This window comes from Oncorhynchus masou, chromosome 18 (assembly GCF_036934945.1).
Source record: "Oncorhynchus masou masou isolate Uvic2021 chromosome 18, UVic_Omas_1.1, whole genome shotgun sequence".
Lineage (NCBI taxonomy): Eukaryota > Metazoa > Chordata > Actinopteri > Salmoniformes > Salmonidae > Oncorhynchus > Oncorhynchus masou.
This window is the reverse complement of record NC_088229.1, coordinates 4,011,230-4,030,868: the sequence shown is the minus strand read 5'-3', so window position 1 is coordinate 4,030,868 and position 19,639 is coordinate 4,011,230. Positions and strand designations below refer to the sequence as shown.

The window sequence follows — 19,639 nt, the reverse complement described above, 5'->3', positions numbered from 1 at the left end:
AGGTTGGGCACTGATGTTGGATGATTAGGCCTAGTCTTGTTGGACGGTTACGCCTGGCTCGCAGTCGGAGTTCCAATTCATTACAAAGCTGTTCGATGGGGTTGAGGTCAGGGCTCTGTGCAGGCCAGTCAAGTTCTTCTACACCGATCTCGACAAACCATTTCTTTATGGACCTCACTTTGTGCACAGTGGCATTGTCATGCTGAAACAGGAAAGGGCCTTCCCCAAACTGTTGCCACAAAGTTGGAAGCACAGAATCGTCTACAATGTCATTGCATGCTGTAGTAAGATGTTATTTCACTGGAACTAAGGGGCCCGAACCATGAAAAACAGCCCCAGACCATTATTCCTCCTCCACCAAACTTTACAGTTGCCGCTATATATTTGCCAAACCCAGATTCGTCTGTCGGACTGCCAGATGGTGAAACGTGATTCAGAGTCCAATTTTACACCAGTCCAGCCGACGCTTGGCATTGCTCATGGTGATCTTAGGCTTGTGTGCAGCTGCTCGGCCATGGAAACCCATTTCATGAAGCTCCCGACGAACAGTTCTTGTGCTGACGTTGCTTCCAGAGGCAGTTTGGAACACGGTAGTGAGCGTTGCAACCGAGGACAGATGATTTTAACGTGATACGCGCTTCAGCACTCAACGGTCTAAGGCACTGCATTTCAGTGCCAGAGGTGACACTACAGTCCCTGGTTCGAATCCAGGTTGAATCACATCTGGCTGTGATTGGGAGTCCCATAGGGCAGCACACAATTGGCCCGGGTTTGGCCGGGGTAGGCTGACATTGTAATTAAGAAATTGTTCTTAACTGACATGCCCGGTTAAATAAAAAAATCCCGAAAGTGACAACAATCCACACATTTTGGTTTGAGACCCCAGCGGGAATCGAACCCACAACTCTGGCGTTGCCAGTGCCATTCTCTTAGGAACGGAGACACGTACAGGACCACTACAATACAGGAGTAAAATACAATGCTGTAAAAGACCATACACGATTACAATACAGGTGGAAGATGTATGACTGCCATCCCCATGAACGTCCCACCCTCCTTCAGACCATGCATGATGCATGCAATTCGCCAAACCCAGATTCGTCGGTCGGACGGCCAGATGGTGAAACGTGATTCAGAGTCCAATGGCAACAATTTAAATTCAGACCTATGTCAGGCTTGGATTCGCTATGCCATGAGGTTTTTTCCCAGTTGCATGAACAACGAGGATATTTGCAGCAATTTCGACAATAATCTATGGCCACATGCTCAAGACAGGCTTGATGCAAACTAATGCCTGCTAAAACATCTCAAGGATGATCAATGGAAACAGGATGCGCCGGAGCTCGATTTCGAGTCTCATAGCGAAGGGTCTGAATACTTACACTACCAGTCATAACTTTGGACACACCAACACATTCAAGGGTTTTTCTTTATTTTTGCTATTTTCTACATTGTAGATTAATAGTGAAGACATCAAAACTATGAAATAACACATATGGAATCATGTAGTAACCCAAAAAAAAAGGGTTAAACAAATCTAAATATATTTTAGATTCTTCAAAGTAGCCACCATCAATGTAGGCCGTCATTGTAAATAATAATTTGTTCTTAACCGACTTGCCTAGTTAAATAAAAGAAAATAGTAACAAATAAATTAAATCTCTGGTGTGTCCCACTTCTGACTGGTACTGTATGTAAATAAGGTATTTATTTGTTTAAGTTGTAATGCATTTTGTAAAACAAAAAAAAAAGTTTTTGCTTTGTCATTGTGCTGTATTGTGTGTAGATTGAATACATTTTAGAACAAGGCAGTAACATATCAAACTGTGGAAAAAGTCAAGGGGTCTGTATACTTTCCAAACGCACTAAATGGGACTCCCAATCACAGCCGGATGTGATGCAGCCTGGATTCAAACCAGGGTGTCTGTAGTGACGCCTCTAGCTCTGCATGTAAATAGACAATCAAGTTATCGTAAAAGACCTATTGTAATTGTATTAAATTGTATCTTCTGATGTACACACATCTGATGTCCATATAAGACAACCATGTTTGGTTCCCAGGAGAATCCTTTTGGGTTCCATGTAGAACCATTTTGGGTTCCATGTAGAACCATTTTGGGTTCCATTTAGAATCCTTTTGGGTTCCATGTAGAACCATTTTGGGTTCCATGTAGAACCATTTTGGGTTCCATTTAGAATCCTTTTGGGTTCCATGTAGAACCATTTTGGGTTCCATTTAGAACCCCTTTGGGTTCCATGTAGAACCCTTTTGGGTTCCATGTAGAACCCGTTTGGGTTCCATTTAGAACCCTCTGTTGAAAGGGTCATACATGGAACCCAAAAGGGTTTTGATCTGCAACCAGAGATTGTTATTTAAAAGGGTTCTCCTAATGGGCACAGCCAAATGACCATTTTACGTTGCAGATAGCTCACTTGCTGGTTTGATAAATTACATTGCCTGAAACCTGAAGATTTGTGTGAGCTTTTCGAGTGAATGCCTATAGTCGTGTGTCACACCGCGGAAGAAAAGAGACGTGGGTTCAGGCCCAGTTGGTTACATCCCAGTGATGTGAGACAGCCAAGGGTAAATAATACTAACATGTCGTCTCACTATTGGCACACACGTAGACAATTAGTTAAGCACCGCGGGCAAAGCAGCGCGTTGGTTTACTGCATGGAAAGTGAATGGTACAATTCTACATTTTGGGAAAATAAATAGCGGTAAAATACCAGCGTCATAAAGGCAGACCATGGCAGGCTTCCAAACAAACTAAATAGGTCTATTTCTTTGGATGGTCTGGCTCTCCTTTACATCTAATATTTTTTTAAACAATACATTTATTTGATCCTATATCTAAGTATTTCTCTACCAGTGGGTGTCTGGTCCTGTTTGACCGTCGTTGACAGTTTGCGCTTCTGTTTTTTCCGTATCACACGCCATCTATTACACCTTACACTGTGACGCATAGCGCTGTTCCAGTCTCCTTCCTCCTACCGAGGGCTTTTCCGGTTGTTACGGCTCCCTCCCCCTGCTCTGCAATTTCTCTTATCAACGAGCAAGGCGGCCAGGATGGATATTGTGAATCAGGTAGGGGCTCTGAACATCTAGAAACATAACGGACATTTACTGCTGTTTAAATATCAACTGTAACTTGTACGTACGAACCGGTTATGAGCGTTGCTATGTAGTTATCTGGGATATTAGAATTATCAGGTAAATCCGCGGAAAGCCCCCCCCCCCATTATGATGCAGACGCTGTTTGTTGACTGAAATACAGCACATCCTTATAATAACTGAGGGAATGGGTGTTTATGCGTTTGTGTGAAATTAAACACACTATATTGTGGCTATGCCGGGTAAAATGATAAGAATGTAATGTTATTGTTTAGTATTATATCAGATACAGTCATTGTTGGACTATGGATGGTGATATAACGGTATCCCCGTCATATGCATGTACGCACAGATAAATGATGGAACGAAATATCTTTGTCCAAATATGTATTTTTTCATGAGTAAAATCTACATTTTTTTCTGCAATCCTGGCATTATATTATCCGCTTATAAAGCGGGCCTGGTAAAGGCTATGTGCAGCTGTCATTTCATTTCAGATTGCGTTGTAAAATGGCAGTTCACCTTTATTCCCTACATGGCTGTGTAGACTAGTGATTCTTCTTTTAGGATGCCTGGAATGCTATCTGATACATCATGTAGGCCTATAGCAGGGATATTTCTCTCGATATTCGTTGGGTGAATATAAGAACTGAATAAATCGTTTTAGTAAAATGACTGTCCAATGCCCTCAAGTGTTAAAACATGAAATGGGTGTCTGCATTTTCGTCATATTAACACCGTATTTCTTCTAGTTGGATCCTATCATTATTTAAAACGAACGTTGCAATTAAATGATACGTTTGAGTGGGTAACAATCGGTAGTTATTATTGGTAATTGTTCGCATGATAATGCTCGTGGTTTCTGACTGAGCATCACTAGCTATACCACAGGAGCTTAAAGCGTAATGGTGTCATGTCCAATCCAAACCGCACCTTTTACCAGGCCCAGTCTCCCCGGTCGACGTTAACGGCAGGCCATGACTTCGCGTATTCACACCTCACTCGCTGTACTCAAATATTTCGATAGTTGGCCCATCTGTGCTCAAATATTTAGGCTACATACCATGTTTTATAGCCGATATGTGAACATGTTATAAAATATTAAAACCCACAGACGCAAAACAAATATCCAATCATCATGTTGTCTATTTCATTAAAGGTGCAATGTCATACATACACACAGCCTCCTCGCCGAATATACGATATATTTTATTGTAATCTGAACACATGATGAGACAGAATAGGCCTACTATTGAGAATAACACACAAATAATGTAAAGGCTGTAGACATATGCAGATGATGGTGAAAATAAAGAATGCATGAAAATGCAATATGCACTAAACATTAAGAACACATTCCTGATATTGAGTTGAAAGCGTTTCCACGGGGAAGCTGGCCCATGTTCACTCCATTGCGTACCCACAGTTGATGTCAAATTGGCTCGATGTCCTTTGGGTGGTGGACCATTCTTGATGAACATGGGAAACTGTTGAACGTGGGAAAATCCGACAGCGTTGCAGTTCTTGACACACTCAAACCAGTGCGCCTGGCAACTACTACCATACCTCGTTCAAGGGCACTTAAATCTTTTGTTTTGCCCAATCACCCTCTGAATGGCACACATACACAATCCATGTCTCAATTATCTCAAGCCTTAAAAATCTGTCTTTAACCTGTCTCCTCCCATTCATCTACACTGATTGAAGTGGATTTAACAAGTGACATCAATAAGGGATCAGAGCTTTCACCTGGATTCACCTGGTCAGGCTGTCATGGAAACAGCAGGTGTTCATAATGTTTTGTAAACTCAGTGTATTGCCTTCATCCCCATTCGGACCTGTTGCTAATAGGCCTATGGGTAGGCGGCAGGGTAGCCTAGTGGTTAGAGCGTTGGACCAGTAACCGGAAGGTTGAAAGTTAGAATCCCCGAGCTGACAAGGTACAAATCTGTCGTTCTTAACCCACTGTTCCTAGGCCATCATTGAAAATAAGAATTTGTTCTTAACTGACTTGCCTAGTAAAATAAAGGAAAAATAAAAATGTTGTAATGATAATAGACACTTCATTAGTCCCACATCTTTACTCTGGATGATGATGATGTGGGTGAATCATTCTCTCATCATAGGAAAACAATGAGTGTCTTTGTGTCTGTTGTATGTAGGCTGCCATGTAGAGAGACGTCATTTCATTTGGCCCATAAGATATATAGATAGACACACCGTTATGGCCCTGAGAAACATCATATGGGTTTAATAATCAGTCATTGTGTTCTCTCTATCGGTACACAGACTCTCTGTTGAGAATCATATATTACTGCTGTAGGCCTATAGAGATGATGGTGACAAAAACAAAATGATGCATTTCCTGTGTGTCTTCTGTGATCGCTTCTTCAAGGGACATTTAGAATATCAGCTTCGTAATAATCATGTCCAGCACCACCCCCAACATCCACATATGTGAGGAAAAACGAGGAAGATAAGTTTTTCCAATGACGTCATCAGTGCGCATCGTGTGATTTTAACCAATTGTGAATAGGCATTGCCTAGTAACTGCCTACTAATTGTCCTCTAATTGGTTGATAGTGTCATTGGAAACATGTATCTTACTCTATTTATTTTACTACAAAACATAGAAACTCGCCATTTTCACATACAGTTGAAGTCAGAAGTTTACATACACTTAGGTTGGAGTCATTAAAACTCATTTTTCAACCACTCCTCAAATGTCTTGTTAACAAACTATAATTTTGGCAAGTCGGTTAGGACATCTACTTTGTGCATGACACAAGTCATTTTTACAACAATTGTTTACAGACAGATTATTTCACTTATAATTCACTGTATCACAATTCCAGTGGATCAGAAGTTTACACACTAAGTTGACTGTGCCTTTAAACAGCTTGGAAAATTCCAGAAAATGATGTCATGGCTTTAGAAGCTTCTGAAAGGCTAATTGACATCATTTGAGTCAATTGGAGGTGTACCTGTGGATGTGTTTCAAGGCCCTCCTTCAAACTCAGTGCCTCTTTGCTTGACATCATGGGAAAATCAAAAGAAATCAGCCAAGACCTCAGGAAAAAAATGTGTAGACCTCCACAAGTCTGGTTCATCCTTGGGAGCAATTTCCAAACGTCTGAAGGTACCACATTCATCTGTACAAACAATAGTACGCAAGTATAAACACCATGGGACCACGCAGCCGTCATACCGCTCAGGAAGGAGACACGTTCTGTCTCCTAGAGATGAACGTACTTTGGTGTAAAAAGTGCACATCAATCCCAGAACAACAGCAAAGGACCTTGTGAAGATGCTGGAGGAAACAGGTACAAAAGTATCTATATCCACAGTAAAACGAGTCCTATATTGACATAACCTGAAAGGCCACTCAGCAAGGAAGAAGCCACTGCCCCAAAACCGCCATAAAAAATGCTATTATTCTGACATTTCACATTCTTAAAATAAAGTGATGATCCTAACTGACCTAAGACGGGGAATTTTTACTCTGATTAAATGTCAGGAATTGTGAAAAAGTGAGTTTAAATGTATTTGGCGAAGGTGTATGTAAACTTCCGACTTCAACTGTATTTTCAATGGGGATTCGATCTAGCAACCTTTTGGTTACTGGCCCAACTTCCGACTTCAACTGTATGTTGATGTTGGGGTGGTGCTGATGATAATGAATATAGTGGCATTTCCTGATGAACAGGTTGCAATGTTAATAGACGTTTGATTAGACCCACTTATATCTGTATCATTTCAGTAGGCCTACATTAGTACAGTTGTTCTCTACTTCTGCTGTCTGTGTAATGCTTCGTTATTATATTACACCGATCAATGATGAATGGCTGTTTTGTTATGATTTGGAACTAATCGTTATTTTTTTTTCTTCTCCAGTTGGTTGCAGGCGGACAGTTCAGAGTCCTCAAAGTTCCCCTGGGCTTCATCAAAGCTCTAGAATGGGTAAGTCAATGTTCTCCTGGGCTTCATCAAAGCTCTAGAATGGGTAAGTCAATGTTCCCCTGGGCTTCATCAAAGCTCTAGAATGGGTAAGTCAACGTTCCCCTGGGCTTCATCAAAGCTCTAGAATGGGTAAGTCAATGTTCCCCTGGGCTTCATCAAAGCTCTAGAATGGGTAAGTCAATGTTCTCCTGGGCTTCATCAAAGCTCTAGAATGGGTAAGTCAATGTTCTCCTGGGCTTCATCAAAGCTCTAGAATGGGTAAGTCAACGTTCTCCTGGGCTTCATCAAAGCTCTAGAATGGGTAAGTCAATGTTCTCCTGGGCTTCATCAAAGCTCTAGAATGGGTAAGTCAACGTTCTCCTGGGCTTCATCAAAGCTCTAGAATGGGTAAGTCAATGTTCCCCTGGGCTTCATCAAAGCTCTAGAATGGGTAAGTCAACGTTCTCCTGGGCTTCATCAAAGCTCTAGAATGGGTAAGTCAATGTTCTCCTGGGCTTCATCAAAGCTCTAGAATGGGTAAGTCAACGTTCTCCTGGGCTTCATCAAAGCTCTAGAATGGGTAAGTCAATGTTCCCCTGGGCTTCATCAAAGCTCTAGAATGGGTAAGTCAACGTTCTCCTTGGCTTCATCAAAGCTCTAGAATGGGTAAGTCAATGTTCTCCTGGGCTTCATCAAAGCTCTAGAATGGGTAAGTCAACGTTCTCCTGGCCTTTATCAAAGCTCTAGAATGGGTAAGTCAATGTTCTCCTGGGCTTCATCAAAGCTCTATAATGGGTAAGTCAATGTTCTCCTGGGCTTCATCAAAGCTCTATAATGGGTAAGTCAATGTTCTCCTGGGCTTCATCAAAGCTCTATAATGGGTAAATCAATGTTCCCCTGAGCTTTTGTCAAAGCTCTAGAATGGGTAGGTCATCTCCCTCTCTCTCTCTCTCTCTCTCTCTCTGTCTCCTCCTCTCTCTGACCCCCCTCTAACTCTAATCTCCCCCTCTCTCTTGTCCTCCCACTCTCCTTCTCTCTGGCCCATCAATTACATTTCCATTTCAATTTAAGGGGCTTTATTAACATGGGAAACATATGTTTACATTGCCAAAGCAAGTGCAATAGATAATAAACAAAAGTGAAATAAACAGAGTAAACATTACACTCCAAAATAATAAAGATATTACACATGTCATATTATGTCTACATACAGTGTTGTGACGATGTGCAAATCGTTAGCTTACAAAAGGGAAAATAAATCAACATAAATTTAGGTTGTATTTACAATGGTGTTTGTTCTTCACTGGTTGCCCGTCTCTCTCTCCCCTCTCTCTCTCAACAACACGAGGTCCAGAGTTAGTCTCGGACCAGGAACAACACTAGGCCCAGAATTAGTCTCTGACCAGGAACACCACTAGGTCCAGAGTTAGTTTCTGACCAGGAACACCACTAGGTCCAGAGTTAGTCTCTGACCAGGAACAACAATAGGTCCAGAGTTAGTCTCTAACTAGGAACACCACTAGGTCCAGAGTTAGTCTCTAACTAGGAACACCACTAGGCCCAGAGTTAGTCTCTGACCAGGAACACCACTTGGTCCAGAGTTCGTCTCTAACTAGGAACACCACTAGGCCCAGAGTTAGTCTCTGACCAGGAACACCACTAGGTCCAGAGTTAGTCTCTAACTAGGAACACCACTAGGCCCAGAGTTAGTCTCTAACTAGGAACACCACTAGGTCCAGAGTTAGTCTCTAACTAGGAACAACACTAGGTCCAGAGTTAGTCTCTAACTAGGAACACCACTAGGTCCAGAGTTAGTCTCTAACTAGGAACAACACTAGGTCCAGAGTTAGTCTCTGACCAGGAACACCACTAGGTCCAGAGTTAATCTCTAACTAGGAACAACATTAGGTCCAGAGTTAGTCTCTGACCAGGAACACCACTAGGTCCATAATCTGAGACTTTTTGAAAATCAATAATGGAACAGCTATTGAAAAGCAGCACCATTCCACTGCTGTTTGTGCTGTGGGACCTCTCCTCCTATAAGGCGACATCAGTACATCTGATATGAGATTCATATCTGTCTCCCGATTGGCGCAGCGGTCTAAGGCACTGCATCTCGGTGCTAGAGGCATCACTATAGACCCTGGTTCGATTCCAGGCTGTATCCCAATCCACCGTGATTGTCTGGGTTTGGGTTTGGCCGGCCAAAATGAGAATTGGTTCATAACTCACTTGCCTACTTAAATAAATGTTAAATAAAATGTTCTGAGATGTAATTTCTGAATAGAAGTCAAGAAGCTGACCACATCAGGCCTATACTCAGTAACCATGACAACCACACATTGAAGAGAGTAATAGCGCCGTATGGTGGCCGACGGCAGTCACGACACCCTGGACCAGTCGCCATGACATCACAGTGTCTGCTTCTGAAACGGCTCCAATGTTCTCTTGTTAGTTACACTATTTATTTATTTATTTTTACCAGAGCCTATGTCCTTCAGGAGGAGGGAGGATAGCGGGTGAGATTATCTGAACATTGTCACTTGGAGTCGTGAATGAGTGGGCGCCGCGTACGCCCTCCCTCCCTCCCTCCCTCCCACGCACACACACACACACACACACACACACACACACACACACACACACACACACACACACACACACACACACACACACACACACACACACACATTTACATTTACATTTACATTTAAGTCATTTAGCAGACGCTCTTATCCAGAGCGACTTACACACACACACACACACACACACACACACACACACACACACACACACACACACACACACACCCCCCCCCCAATAGGAGGATGAGACAGATGGCAGTGAGATGTAAATGCAGCTAGACTCTCCTCCATCCGATCTGGCCTGCCCTACGACATCACATGCTACACTAAGCTCATCTCTTAGTTGGGGGGTGGATCTGCTTGATCTAATACATCTACTGGGGGGGGGGGTGGATCTACTGGATTTAATACATCTACTGGGGGGGCGGGTGGATATACTGGATTTAATACATCTACTGGGGGGGCGGGTGGATATACTGGATTTAATACATCAACTGGAGGGTTTGTGAAATGATAGTGGTTGCTTGGCCATAGGCCTCGGGTGTAGGCCTCAAATGGAACACGTTTCCCTTTTATAGTGCACTACTTTCTACCAGGGCCCTGGTTCAGAGTAGTGCACTATGTAGGGAAAATGATAAGTATTTTACGACACGTATTATTTTTATGATATATGTGTTTCTCTTATTAGGGGCGGCAGGGTAGCCTAGTGGTTAGAGTGTAAAGGTGGCAGGTAGCCTAGTGGTTAGAGTGTAGAGGTGGCAGGTAGCCTAGTGGTTAGAGTGTAGAGGTGGCAGGGTAGCCTAGTGGTTAGAGTGTAGAGGTGGCAGGTAGCCTAGTGGTTAGAGCGTAGAGGTGGCAGGTAGCCTAGTGGTTAGAATGTAGAGGTGGCAGGGTAGCCTAGTGGTTAGAGTGTAGGGGCGGCAGGGTAGCCTAGTGGTTAGAGTGTAGGGGCGGCAGGGTAGCCTAGTGGTTAGAGTGGAGGGGCGGCAGGGTAGCCTAGTGGTTAGAGTGGAGGGGCGGCAGGTAGCCTAGTGGTTAGAGTGTAGAGGTGGCAGGGTAGCCTAGTGGTTAGAGTGTAGAGGAGGCAGGTAACCTAGTGGTTAGAGTGTAGAGGTGGCAGGGTAGCCTAGTGGTTAGAGTGTAGAGGAGGCAGGTAACCTAGTGGTTAGAGTGTAGAGGTGGCAGGGTAGCCTAGTGGTTAGAGTGTAGGGGAGGCAGGGTAGCCTAGTGGTTAGAGTGTAGGGGCGGCAGGGTAGCCTAGTGGTTAGAGTGTAGAGGCGGCAGGGTAGCCTAGTGGTTAGAGTGTAGAGGAGGCAGGTAGCCTAGTGGTTAGAGTGTAGGGGTGGCAGGGTAGCCTAGTGGTTAGAGTGTAGAGGTGGCAGGGTAGCCTAGTGGTTAGAGTGTAGGGGCGGCAGGGTAGCCTAGTGGTTAGAGTGTAGAGGCGGTAGGTAGTCTAGTGGTTAGAGTGTAGAGGTGGCAGGGTAGCCTAGTGGTTAGAGTGTAGGGGAGGCAGGTAGCCTAGTGGTTAGAGTGTAGGGGCGGCAGGGTAGCCTAGTGGTTAGAGTGTAGGGGTGGCAGGGTAGCCTAGAGGTTAGAGTGTAGAGGTGGCAGGTAGCCTAGTGGTTAGAGTGTAGAGGTGGCAGGTAGCCTAGTGGTTAGAGTGTAGAGGTGGCAGGTAGCCTAGTGGTTAGAGTGTAGAGGTGGCAGGGTAGCCTAGTGGTTAGAGTGTAGAGGAGGCAGGGTAGCCTAGTGGTTAGAGTGTAGGGGTGGCAGGGTAGCCTAGTGGTTAGAGTGTAGAGGTGGCAGGGTAGCCTAGTGGTTAGAGTGTAGAGGAGGCAGGGTAGCCTAGTGGTTAGAGTGTAGGGGTGGCAGGGTAGCCTAGTGGTTAGAGTGTAGAGGTGGCAGGGTAGCCTAGTGGTTAGAGCGTAGAGGCGGTAGGTAGTCTAGTGGTTAGAGTGTAGAGGTGGCAGGGTAGCCTAGTGGTTAGAGTGTAGGGGAGGCAGGTAGCCTAGTGGTTAGAGTGTAGGGGCGGCAGGGTAGCCTAGTGGTTAGAGTGTAGGGGTGGCAGGGTAGCCTAGTGGTTAGAGTGTAGGGGTGGCAGGGTAGCCTAGTGGTTAGAGTGTAGGGGCGGCAGGGTAGCCTAGTGGTTAGAGTGTAGAGGTGGCAGGGTAGCCTAGTGGTTAGAGTGTAGGGGCAGCAGGTAGCCTAGTGGTTAGAGTGTAGAGGTGGCAGGGTAGCCTAGTGTTAAAAAGTGTAGAGGTGGCAGGGTAGCCTAGTGGTTAGAGTGTAGAGGTGGCAGGGTAGCCTAGTGGTTAGAGTGTAGGGGCGGCAGGTAGCCTAATGGTTAGAGTGTGGAGGGGGCAGGGTAGCCTAGTGGTTAGAGTGTAGGGGCGGCAGGTAGCCTAGTGGTTAGAGTGTAGAGGTGGCAGGGTAGCCTAGTGGTTAGAGTGTAGAGGTGGCAGGGTAGCCTAGTGGTTAGAGCGTTGGACTAGTAACCGGAAAGTTGCGAGTTCAAACCCCCAAACTGACAAGGTACAAATCTGTCGTTCTGCCCCTGAACAGGCAGTTAACCCACTGATCCCAGGCCGTCATTGAAAATAAGAATTTGTTCTTAACTGACTTGCCTGGTTAAGTAAACTTAAAAAATTTTTTTACCATAAACTGTGATTTACTTTATGTTATATGACCCTTGATCACGTAACTGAAATGCACAGGCTAGTGTACAGTGAGACAATTATAAATATTATCATTTTAACTCTGGTCTTTATCCTTCTATTGTCTGCCCTGCAGATCTTCGCCATCTTTGCATTCTCAACATGTGGGAGTTACTCCGGGATGTTCAAGATGAGTGTGGAGTGTAAAAACAGGACCGAGAGCGACCTGAGTATAAAAGTGGAGTTCGAGTATCCTTTCAGGTCAGTCAAGTTCTATGGGTTTTAGGTTGACTAGCATTAAATGTGTCTATGTTTTATGTCCGGAATGGCACCCTGTTCACCATAGGGACCATAGAGACCTGTTCACCATAGGGACCATAGGGACCTGTTCACCATAGGGACCTGTTCACCATAGGGACCTGTTCACCATAGGGACCTGTTCACCATAGGGACCTGTTCACCATAGGGACCTGTTCACCATAGGGACCTGTTCACCATAGGGACCATAGGGACCTGTTCACCATAGGGACCTGTTCACCATAGGGACCATAGGGACCTGTTCACCATAGCGACCTGTTCACCATAGGGACCTGTTCACCATAGGGACCTGTTCACCATAGGGACCATAGGGACCTGTTCACCATAGGGACCTGTTCACCATAGGGACCTGTTCACCATAGGGACCATAGGGACCTGTTCACCATAGCGACCTGTTCACCATAGGGACCTGTTCACCATAGGGACCTGTTCACCATAGGGACCATAGGGACCTGTTCACCATAGGGACCATAGGGACCTGTTCACCATAGGGACCTGTTCACCATAGGGACCTGTTCACCATAGGGACCTGTTCACCATAGGGACCTGTTCACCATAGGGACCATAGGGACCTGTTCACCATAGGGACCTGTTCACCATAGGGACCATAGGGACCTGTTCACCATAGGGACCTGTTCACCATAGGGACCTGTTCACCATAGGGACTTGTTCACCATAGGGACCTGTTCACCATAGGGACCTGTTCACCATAGGGACCATAGGGACCTGTTCACCATAGGGACCTGTTCACCATAGGGACCTGTTCACCATAGGGACCTGTTCACCATAGGGACCTGTTCAAAGAATAGTGCACTATGTAGGGAATAGGGTACCATTTGAGACACATCCTGTGTTTTGCTGCTAATGTGACAGACTGGTTGTCTCCTTACCGTCAAGACTGTGTTAGCCCACTGATCTAAAGCATAGGCATTAAGTCAGGGAGTTAAGGCAAGTCTTCAGATCTCAGTGAGTGTTGTTCACCAAACTACCTTCACTGTCATGTTACAAAATGGCATGATACAGAATGTCATGATACAGAATGTCAGAATGTCATGATACAGAATGTCAGAATGTCATGATACAGAATGTCAGAATGTCATGATACAGAATGTCAGAATGTCATGATACAGAATGTCAGAATGTCATGATACAGAATTTCAGAATGTCATGATACAGAATGTCAGAATGTCATGATACAGAATTTCAGAATGTCATGATACAGAATGTCAGAATGTCATGATACAGAATGTCAGAATGTCATGATACAGAATTTCAGAATGTCATGATACAGAATGCCATGTTACAGAATGTCATCAAATCGAATCAAATTTATTTATATAGCCCTTCATACATCAGCTGATATCTCAAAGTGCTGTACAGAAACCCAGCCTAAAACCCCAAACAGCAAGCAATGCAGGTGTAGAAGCACGGTGGCTAGGAAAAACTCCCTAGAAAGGCCAAAACCTAGGAAGAACCCTAGAGAGGAACCAGGCTATGTGGGGTGGCCAGTCCTCTTCTGGCCTTGCCGGGTGGAGATTATAACAGAACATGGCCAAGATGTTCAAATGTTCATAAATGACCAGCATGGTCGAATAATAATAAGGCAGAACTGTTGAAACTGGAGCAGCAGCACGGCCAGGTGGACTGGGGAGGGCAAGGAGTCATCATGTCAGGTAGTCCTGGGCATGGTCCTAGGTCTCAGGTCCTCCGAGAGAGAGAAAGAAAGAGAGAAGGAGAGAATTAGAGAACGCACACTTAGATTCACACAGGACACCGAATAGGACAGGAGAAGTACTCCAGATATAACAAACTGACCCTAGTCCCCCGACACATAAACTACTGCAGCATAAATACTGGAGGCTGAGACAGGAGGGGTCAGGAGACACTGTGGCCCCATCCGAGGACACCCCCGGACAGGGCCAAACAGGAAGGATATAACCCCACCCACTTTGCCAAAGCACAGCCCCCACACCACTAGAGGGATATCTTCAACCACCAACTTACCATCCTGAGAGAAGGTTGAGTATAGCCCACAAAGATCTCCGCCACGGCACAACCCAAGGGGGGGCGCCAACCCAGACAGGATGACCACATCAGTCAATCAACCCACTCAGGTGAAGCACCCCTTCCAGGGACGGCATGAGAGAGCCCCAGTAAGCCAGTGACTCAGCCCCTGTAATAGGGTTAGAGGCAGAGAATCCCAGTGGAAAGAGGGGAACTGGCCAGGCAGAGACAGCAAGGGTGGTTCGTTGCTCCAGAGCCTTTCCGTTCACCTTCCCACTCCTGGGCCAGACTACACTCAATCATATGACCCACTGAAGAGATGAGTCTTCAGTAAAGACTTAAAGGTTGAGACCGAGTTTGCGTCTCTGACATGGGTAGGCAGACCGTTCCATAAAAATGGAGCTCTATAGGAGAAAGCCCTGCCTTCAGCTGTATGGCTTGGAAATTCGAGGGACAATTAGGAAGCCTGCGTCTTGTGACCGTAGCGTACGAGTAGGTATGTACGGCAGGAGCAAATCAGAGAGATAGGTAGGAGCAAGCCCATGTAATGCTTTGTAGGTTAGCAGTAAAACCTTGAAATCAGCCCTTGCTTTGACAGGAAGCCAGTGTAGAGAGGCTAGCACTGGAGTAATATGATCACATTTTTTGGTTCTAGTCAGGATTCTAGCAGCACTATTTAGCACTAACTGAAGTTTATTTAGTGCATTATCCGGTTAGCCGGAAAGTAGAGCATTGCAGTAGTCTAATCTTGAAGTGACAAAAGCATGGATTAATTTTCATGATACAGAATGTCATTATACAGAATGTCAGAATGTCATTATACAGAATGTCAGAATGTCATGATACAGAATGTCAGAATGTCATGATACAGAATGTCAGAATGTCATGATACAGAATGTCAGAATGTCATGATACAGAATGTCAGAATGTCATGATACAGAATGTCAGAATGTCATGATACAGAATGTCAGAATGTCATGATACAGAATGTCAGAATGTCATAATACAGAATGTCAGAATGTCATGATACAGAATGTCAGAATGTCATAATACAGAATGTCAGAATGTCATGATACAGAATGTCAGAATGTCATGATACAGAATGTCAGAATGTCATGATACAGAATGTCATGATACAGAATGTCAGAATGTCATGATACAGAATGTCAGAATGTCATGATACAGAATGTCAGAATGTCATGATACAGAATGTCAGAATGTCATGATACAGAATGTCAGAATGTCATGATACAGAATGTCAGAATGTCATGATACAGAATGTCAGAATGTCATGATACAGAAATCAAATCAAATCACATTTCATTGGTCATATACACATGGTTTGCAGATGTTAATGTGAGTGTAGTGAAATGCTTGTGCTTCTAGTTCCGACAATGCAGTAATATCTAACAAGTATTCTAACAATTTCAAATACACACAAATGTAAAGGAATGAATACAAATATGTACATATAAATATATGGATGAGTGATGGCCGTGCGGCATAGGCAGGATGCAGTAGATGGTATAGAGTACAGTATATATTTGAGATGAGTAATGTAGGGTATGTAAACATTATATAATGTGGCATTGTTTAAAGTGACTAGTGATACATTTATTACATACATTTTTAATTATTAAAGTGGCTAGAGATTTGAGTCAGTATGTTGGCAGCAGCCACTCAATGTTAGTGGTGGCTGTTTAACAGTCTGATGGCCTTGAAATAGAATCTGTTTTTCAGTCTCTCGGTCCCTGCTTTGATGCACCTGTACTGACCTCACCTTCTGGATGATAGCAGGTTGAACAGGCAATGGCTCGGGTGGTTGTTGTCCTTGATGATCTTTTTGGCCTTCCTGTGGCATCGGGTGGTGTAGGTGTCCTGGAGGGCAGGTAGTTTGCCCCCGATGATGCGTTGTGCAGACCTCACTACCCTCTGGAAAGCCTTGTGGTTGTGGGCAGAGCAGTTGCCGTACCAGGCAGGGATACAGCCTGATAGGATGCTCTTGATTGTGCATCTGTAAAAGTTTTTGGGTGACAAACCAAATTTCTCCAGCCTCCTGAGGTTGAAGAGGCGCTGTTGCGCCTTCTTCACCACGCTGTCTGTGTGGATGAACCATTTCAGAATGTCAGAATGCCAGAATGTCATGATACAGAATGTCATGATACAGAATGCCAGAATGTCATGATACAGAATGTCAGAATGTCATGATACAGAATGCCAGAATGTCATGATACAGAATGTCAGAATGTCATGATACAGAATGTCAGAATGTCATGATACAGAATGCCAGAATGTCATGATACAGAATGTCAGAATGTCATGATACAGAATGTTGTGATACAGAATGTCAGAATGTCATGATACAGAATGTCATGATACAGAATGCCCGAATGTCATGATTCAGAATGTCATGATACAGAATGCCAGAATGTCATGATACAGAATGTCAGAATGTCATGATACAGAATGTCATGATACAGAATGCCAGAATGTCATGATACAGAATGTCAGAATGTCATGATACAGAATGCCAGAATGTCATGATACAGAATGTCATGATACAGAATGTCAGAATGTCATGATACAGAATGTCATGATACAGAATGTCAGAATGTCATGATACAGAATGCCAGAATGTCATGATACAGAATGCCATGATACAGAATGTCAGAATGTCATGATACAGAATGTCATTATACAGAATGTTGTGATACAGAATGTCAGAATGTCATGATACAGAATGTCATAATACAGAATGTCAGAATGTCATGATACAGAATGTTGTGATACAGAATGTCAGAATGAAAGCACTTTGTGACAGCTGCTGATGTGGAAATGGGCTTGGGGGATCTTCGTGTGCTGCTGCTCGGCCACGGAAACCCATTTCATGAAGCTCCTGATGAACAATTCTTGAGCGGACGTTGCTTCCAGGGGCAGTTTGGAACTCGGTAGTGAGTGGAGGACAGACGATTTTTACGCGTTACGCGCTACCAACTGACTTGTTGGAAAGGTGGCATCCTATGACGGGTGCCACGTTGAAAGTCACTGAGCTCTTCAGTACGGGCCATTCTACTGCCAATGTTTGTCTATGGAGATTGCATGGCTGTGTGCTCGATTTTATACATCTGACAGCAACGGTTGTGGCTGGAGTAGCCAAATCCGCTCATTTGAAGAGGTGTCCACATACTTTTGGTCAAGTAGTGTATATGTGTTTTCATTGATTGATTGAGAATCTCCTGCTCCTCTTGTCTCCATCTTCAGGCTTCACCAAGTATACTTTGACGCCCCAACCTGTAAAGGGGGTCCCCCCGAGCGTCTCTTCCTGGTTGGTAACTACTCTTCCTCGGCAGAGTTCTTCGTCACCATCGGTGTGTTTGCCTTCCTCTACTCCATGGCTGCCCTCAGCGTCTACGTCTTCGCCCTGGAGAAGTACCGAGAGAACAACAAGGGACCACTCATCGTGAGTGGGGTTGGGGGGAGGGTTGGATGTGTGTGTGTGTTGTTGCATTTACAGTTAAAGGGTAAATTAAAATATATTTGCACTTTTATATTTGCAATTTCTTTATTTCCTCACATTAATGTTCACCGTTTGTAGCCGTCGATTTTGAACATTTGACTTCATCCCGTCTTCCTGTGTGTATTTACCGTAGAGATCCTATACGTTGCTAGCGCCGGATGTCACAGACCTGTATGGCTTCAGAATGTGCGGATCATGGCGGCCATCTTGATCAGGTGTTCTATATGTCATTGTATGAGTTTTGACCTCGTTTCCTGTGTGTGTTTCGTGTTTCCACCTTCCGGCGCAGGATTTTGGCGTGACGTGTGTGTTCACCTTCATGTGGTTGGTCAGCTCCGCTGCGTGGGCTAAGGGCCTGTCGGATGTCAAGGCGTCCACGGACCCTGAGAAGGTGGTGGATCTGATCTCAGCCTGCGACGAGGAAGGGAACCACTGTCGCGAAGTTCACGACCCCGTCATGTCTGGACTCAACACCTCCGTCGTGAGTGTCTGCTTTTAACAGCGAGGTTCTGCTTCAACGCTATAACAGTTTGTTGTAGCAGTGATGTTACCTTGTGGCTGTCTCTGCTGTGTTCCGTTGCAGTACAATAATATTGTATTACATTCATTGTAACAGAGATGTTACATTACATTCATTACAGTCATTGTAACAGAGATGTTACATTCATTGAAACAGAGATGTTACATTACATTCATTGTAACATAGATGTTACATTTACATTAATTGTAACAGAGATGTTACATTACATTCATTGTAACAGAGATGTTACATTCATTGAAACAGAGATGTTACATTACATTCATTGTAACATAGATGTTACATTTACATTCATTGTAACAGAGATGTTACATTACATTCATTGTAACAGAGATGTTACATTTACATTCATTGTAACAGATATGTTACATTACATTCATTGTAACAGAGATGTTACATTTACATTCATTGTAACAGATGTTACATTTACATTCATTGTAACAGATGTTACATTTACATTCATTGTAACAGAGATGTTGTATTACATTCATTACATTCATTGTAACAGAGATGTTGTATTACATTCATTGTAACAGAGATGTTGTATTACATTCATTGTAACAGAGATGTTACATTACATTCATTGTAACAGATGTTACATTTACATTCATTGTAAAAGAGATGTTGTATTACATTCATTACATTCATTGTAACAGAGATGTTACATTACATTCATTGTAACAGAGATGTTACATTACATTCATTGTAACAGAGATGTTGTATTACATTCATTATAACAGAGATGTTACATTACATTCATTGTAACAGAGATGTTATATTACATTCATTGTAACAGAGATGTTACATTACATTCATTGTAACAGAGATGTTACATTACATTCATTGTAACAGAGATGTTACATTACATTCATTGTAACAGAGATGTTACATTACATTCATTGAAATTAGAAACAATACCATTGAAACATTATCATTGAAACATTGAAATATTGAAAAGAGAAATTTGAT

The 19,639-nt window shown here is 43.7% G+C and overlaps 1 protein-coding gene across 1 annotated transcript in view; it reads left to right on the top strand.

Moving 5' to 3' along the window:
• The first annotated feature begins 2,984 nt into the window (after nt 1–2,984).
• Nucleotides 2,985–19,639, top strand: part of LOC135503862 (synaptophysin-like) — a 29,190-nt gene continuing 12,535 nt past the window's right edge. The window contains exons 1-5 of the mRNA XM_064922032.1: nt 2,985–3,088; nt 7,010–7,075; nt 12,430–12,554; nt 17,877–18,075; nt 18,422–18,613. Of these exons, the coding sequence (XP_064778104.1) occupies nt 3,071–3,088; nt 7,010–7,075; nt 12,430–12,554; nt 17,877–18,075; nt 18,422–18,613 (600 nt within the window). The 5' untranslated portion in view covers nt 2,985–3,070. The remainder of the gene's footprint in view (nt 3,089–7,009; nt 7,076–12,429; nt 12,555–17,876; nt 18,076–18,421; nt 18,614–19,639) is intronic.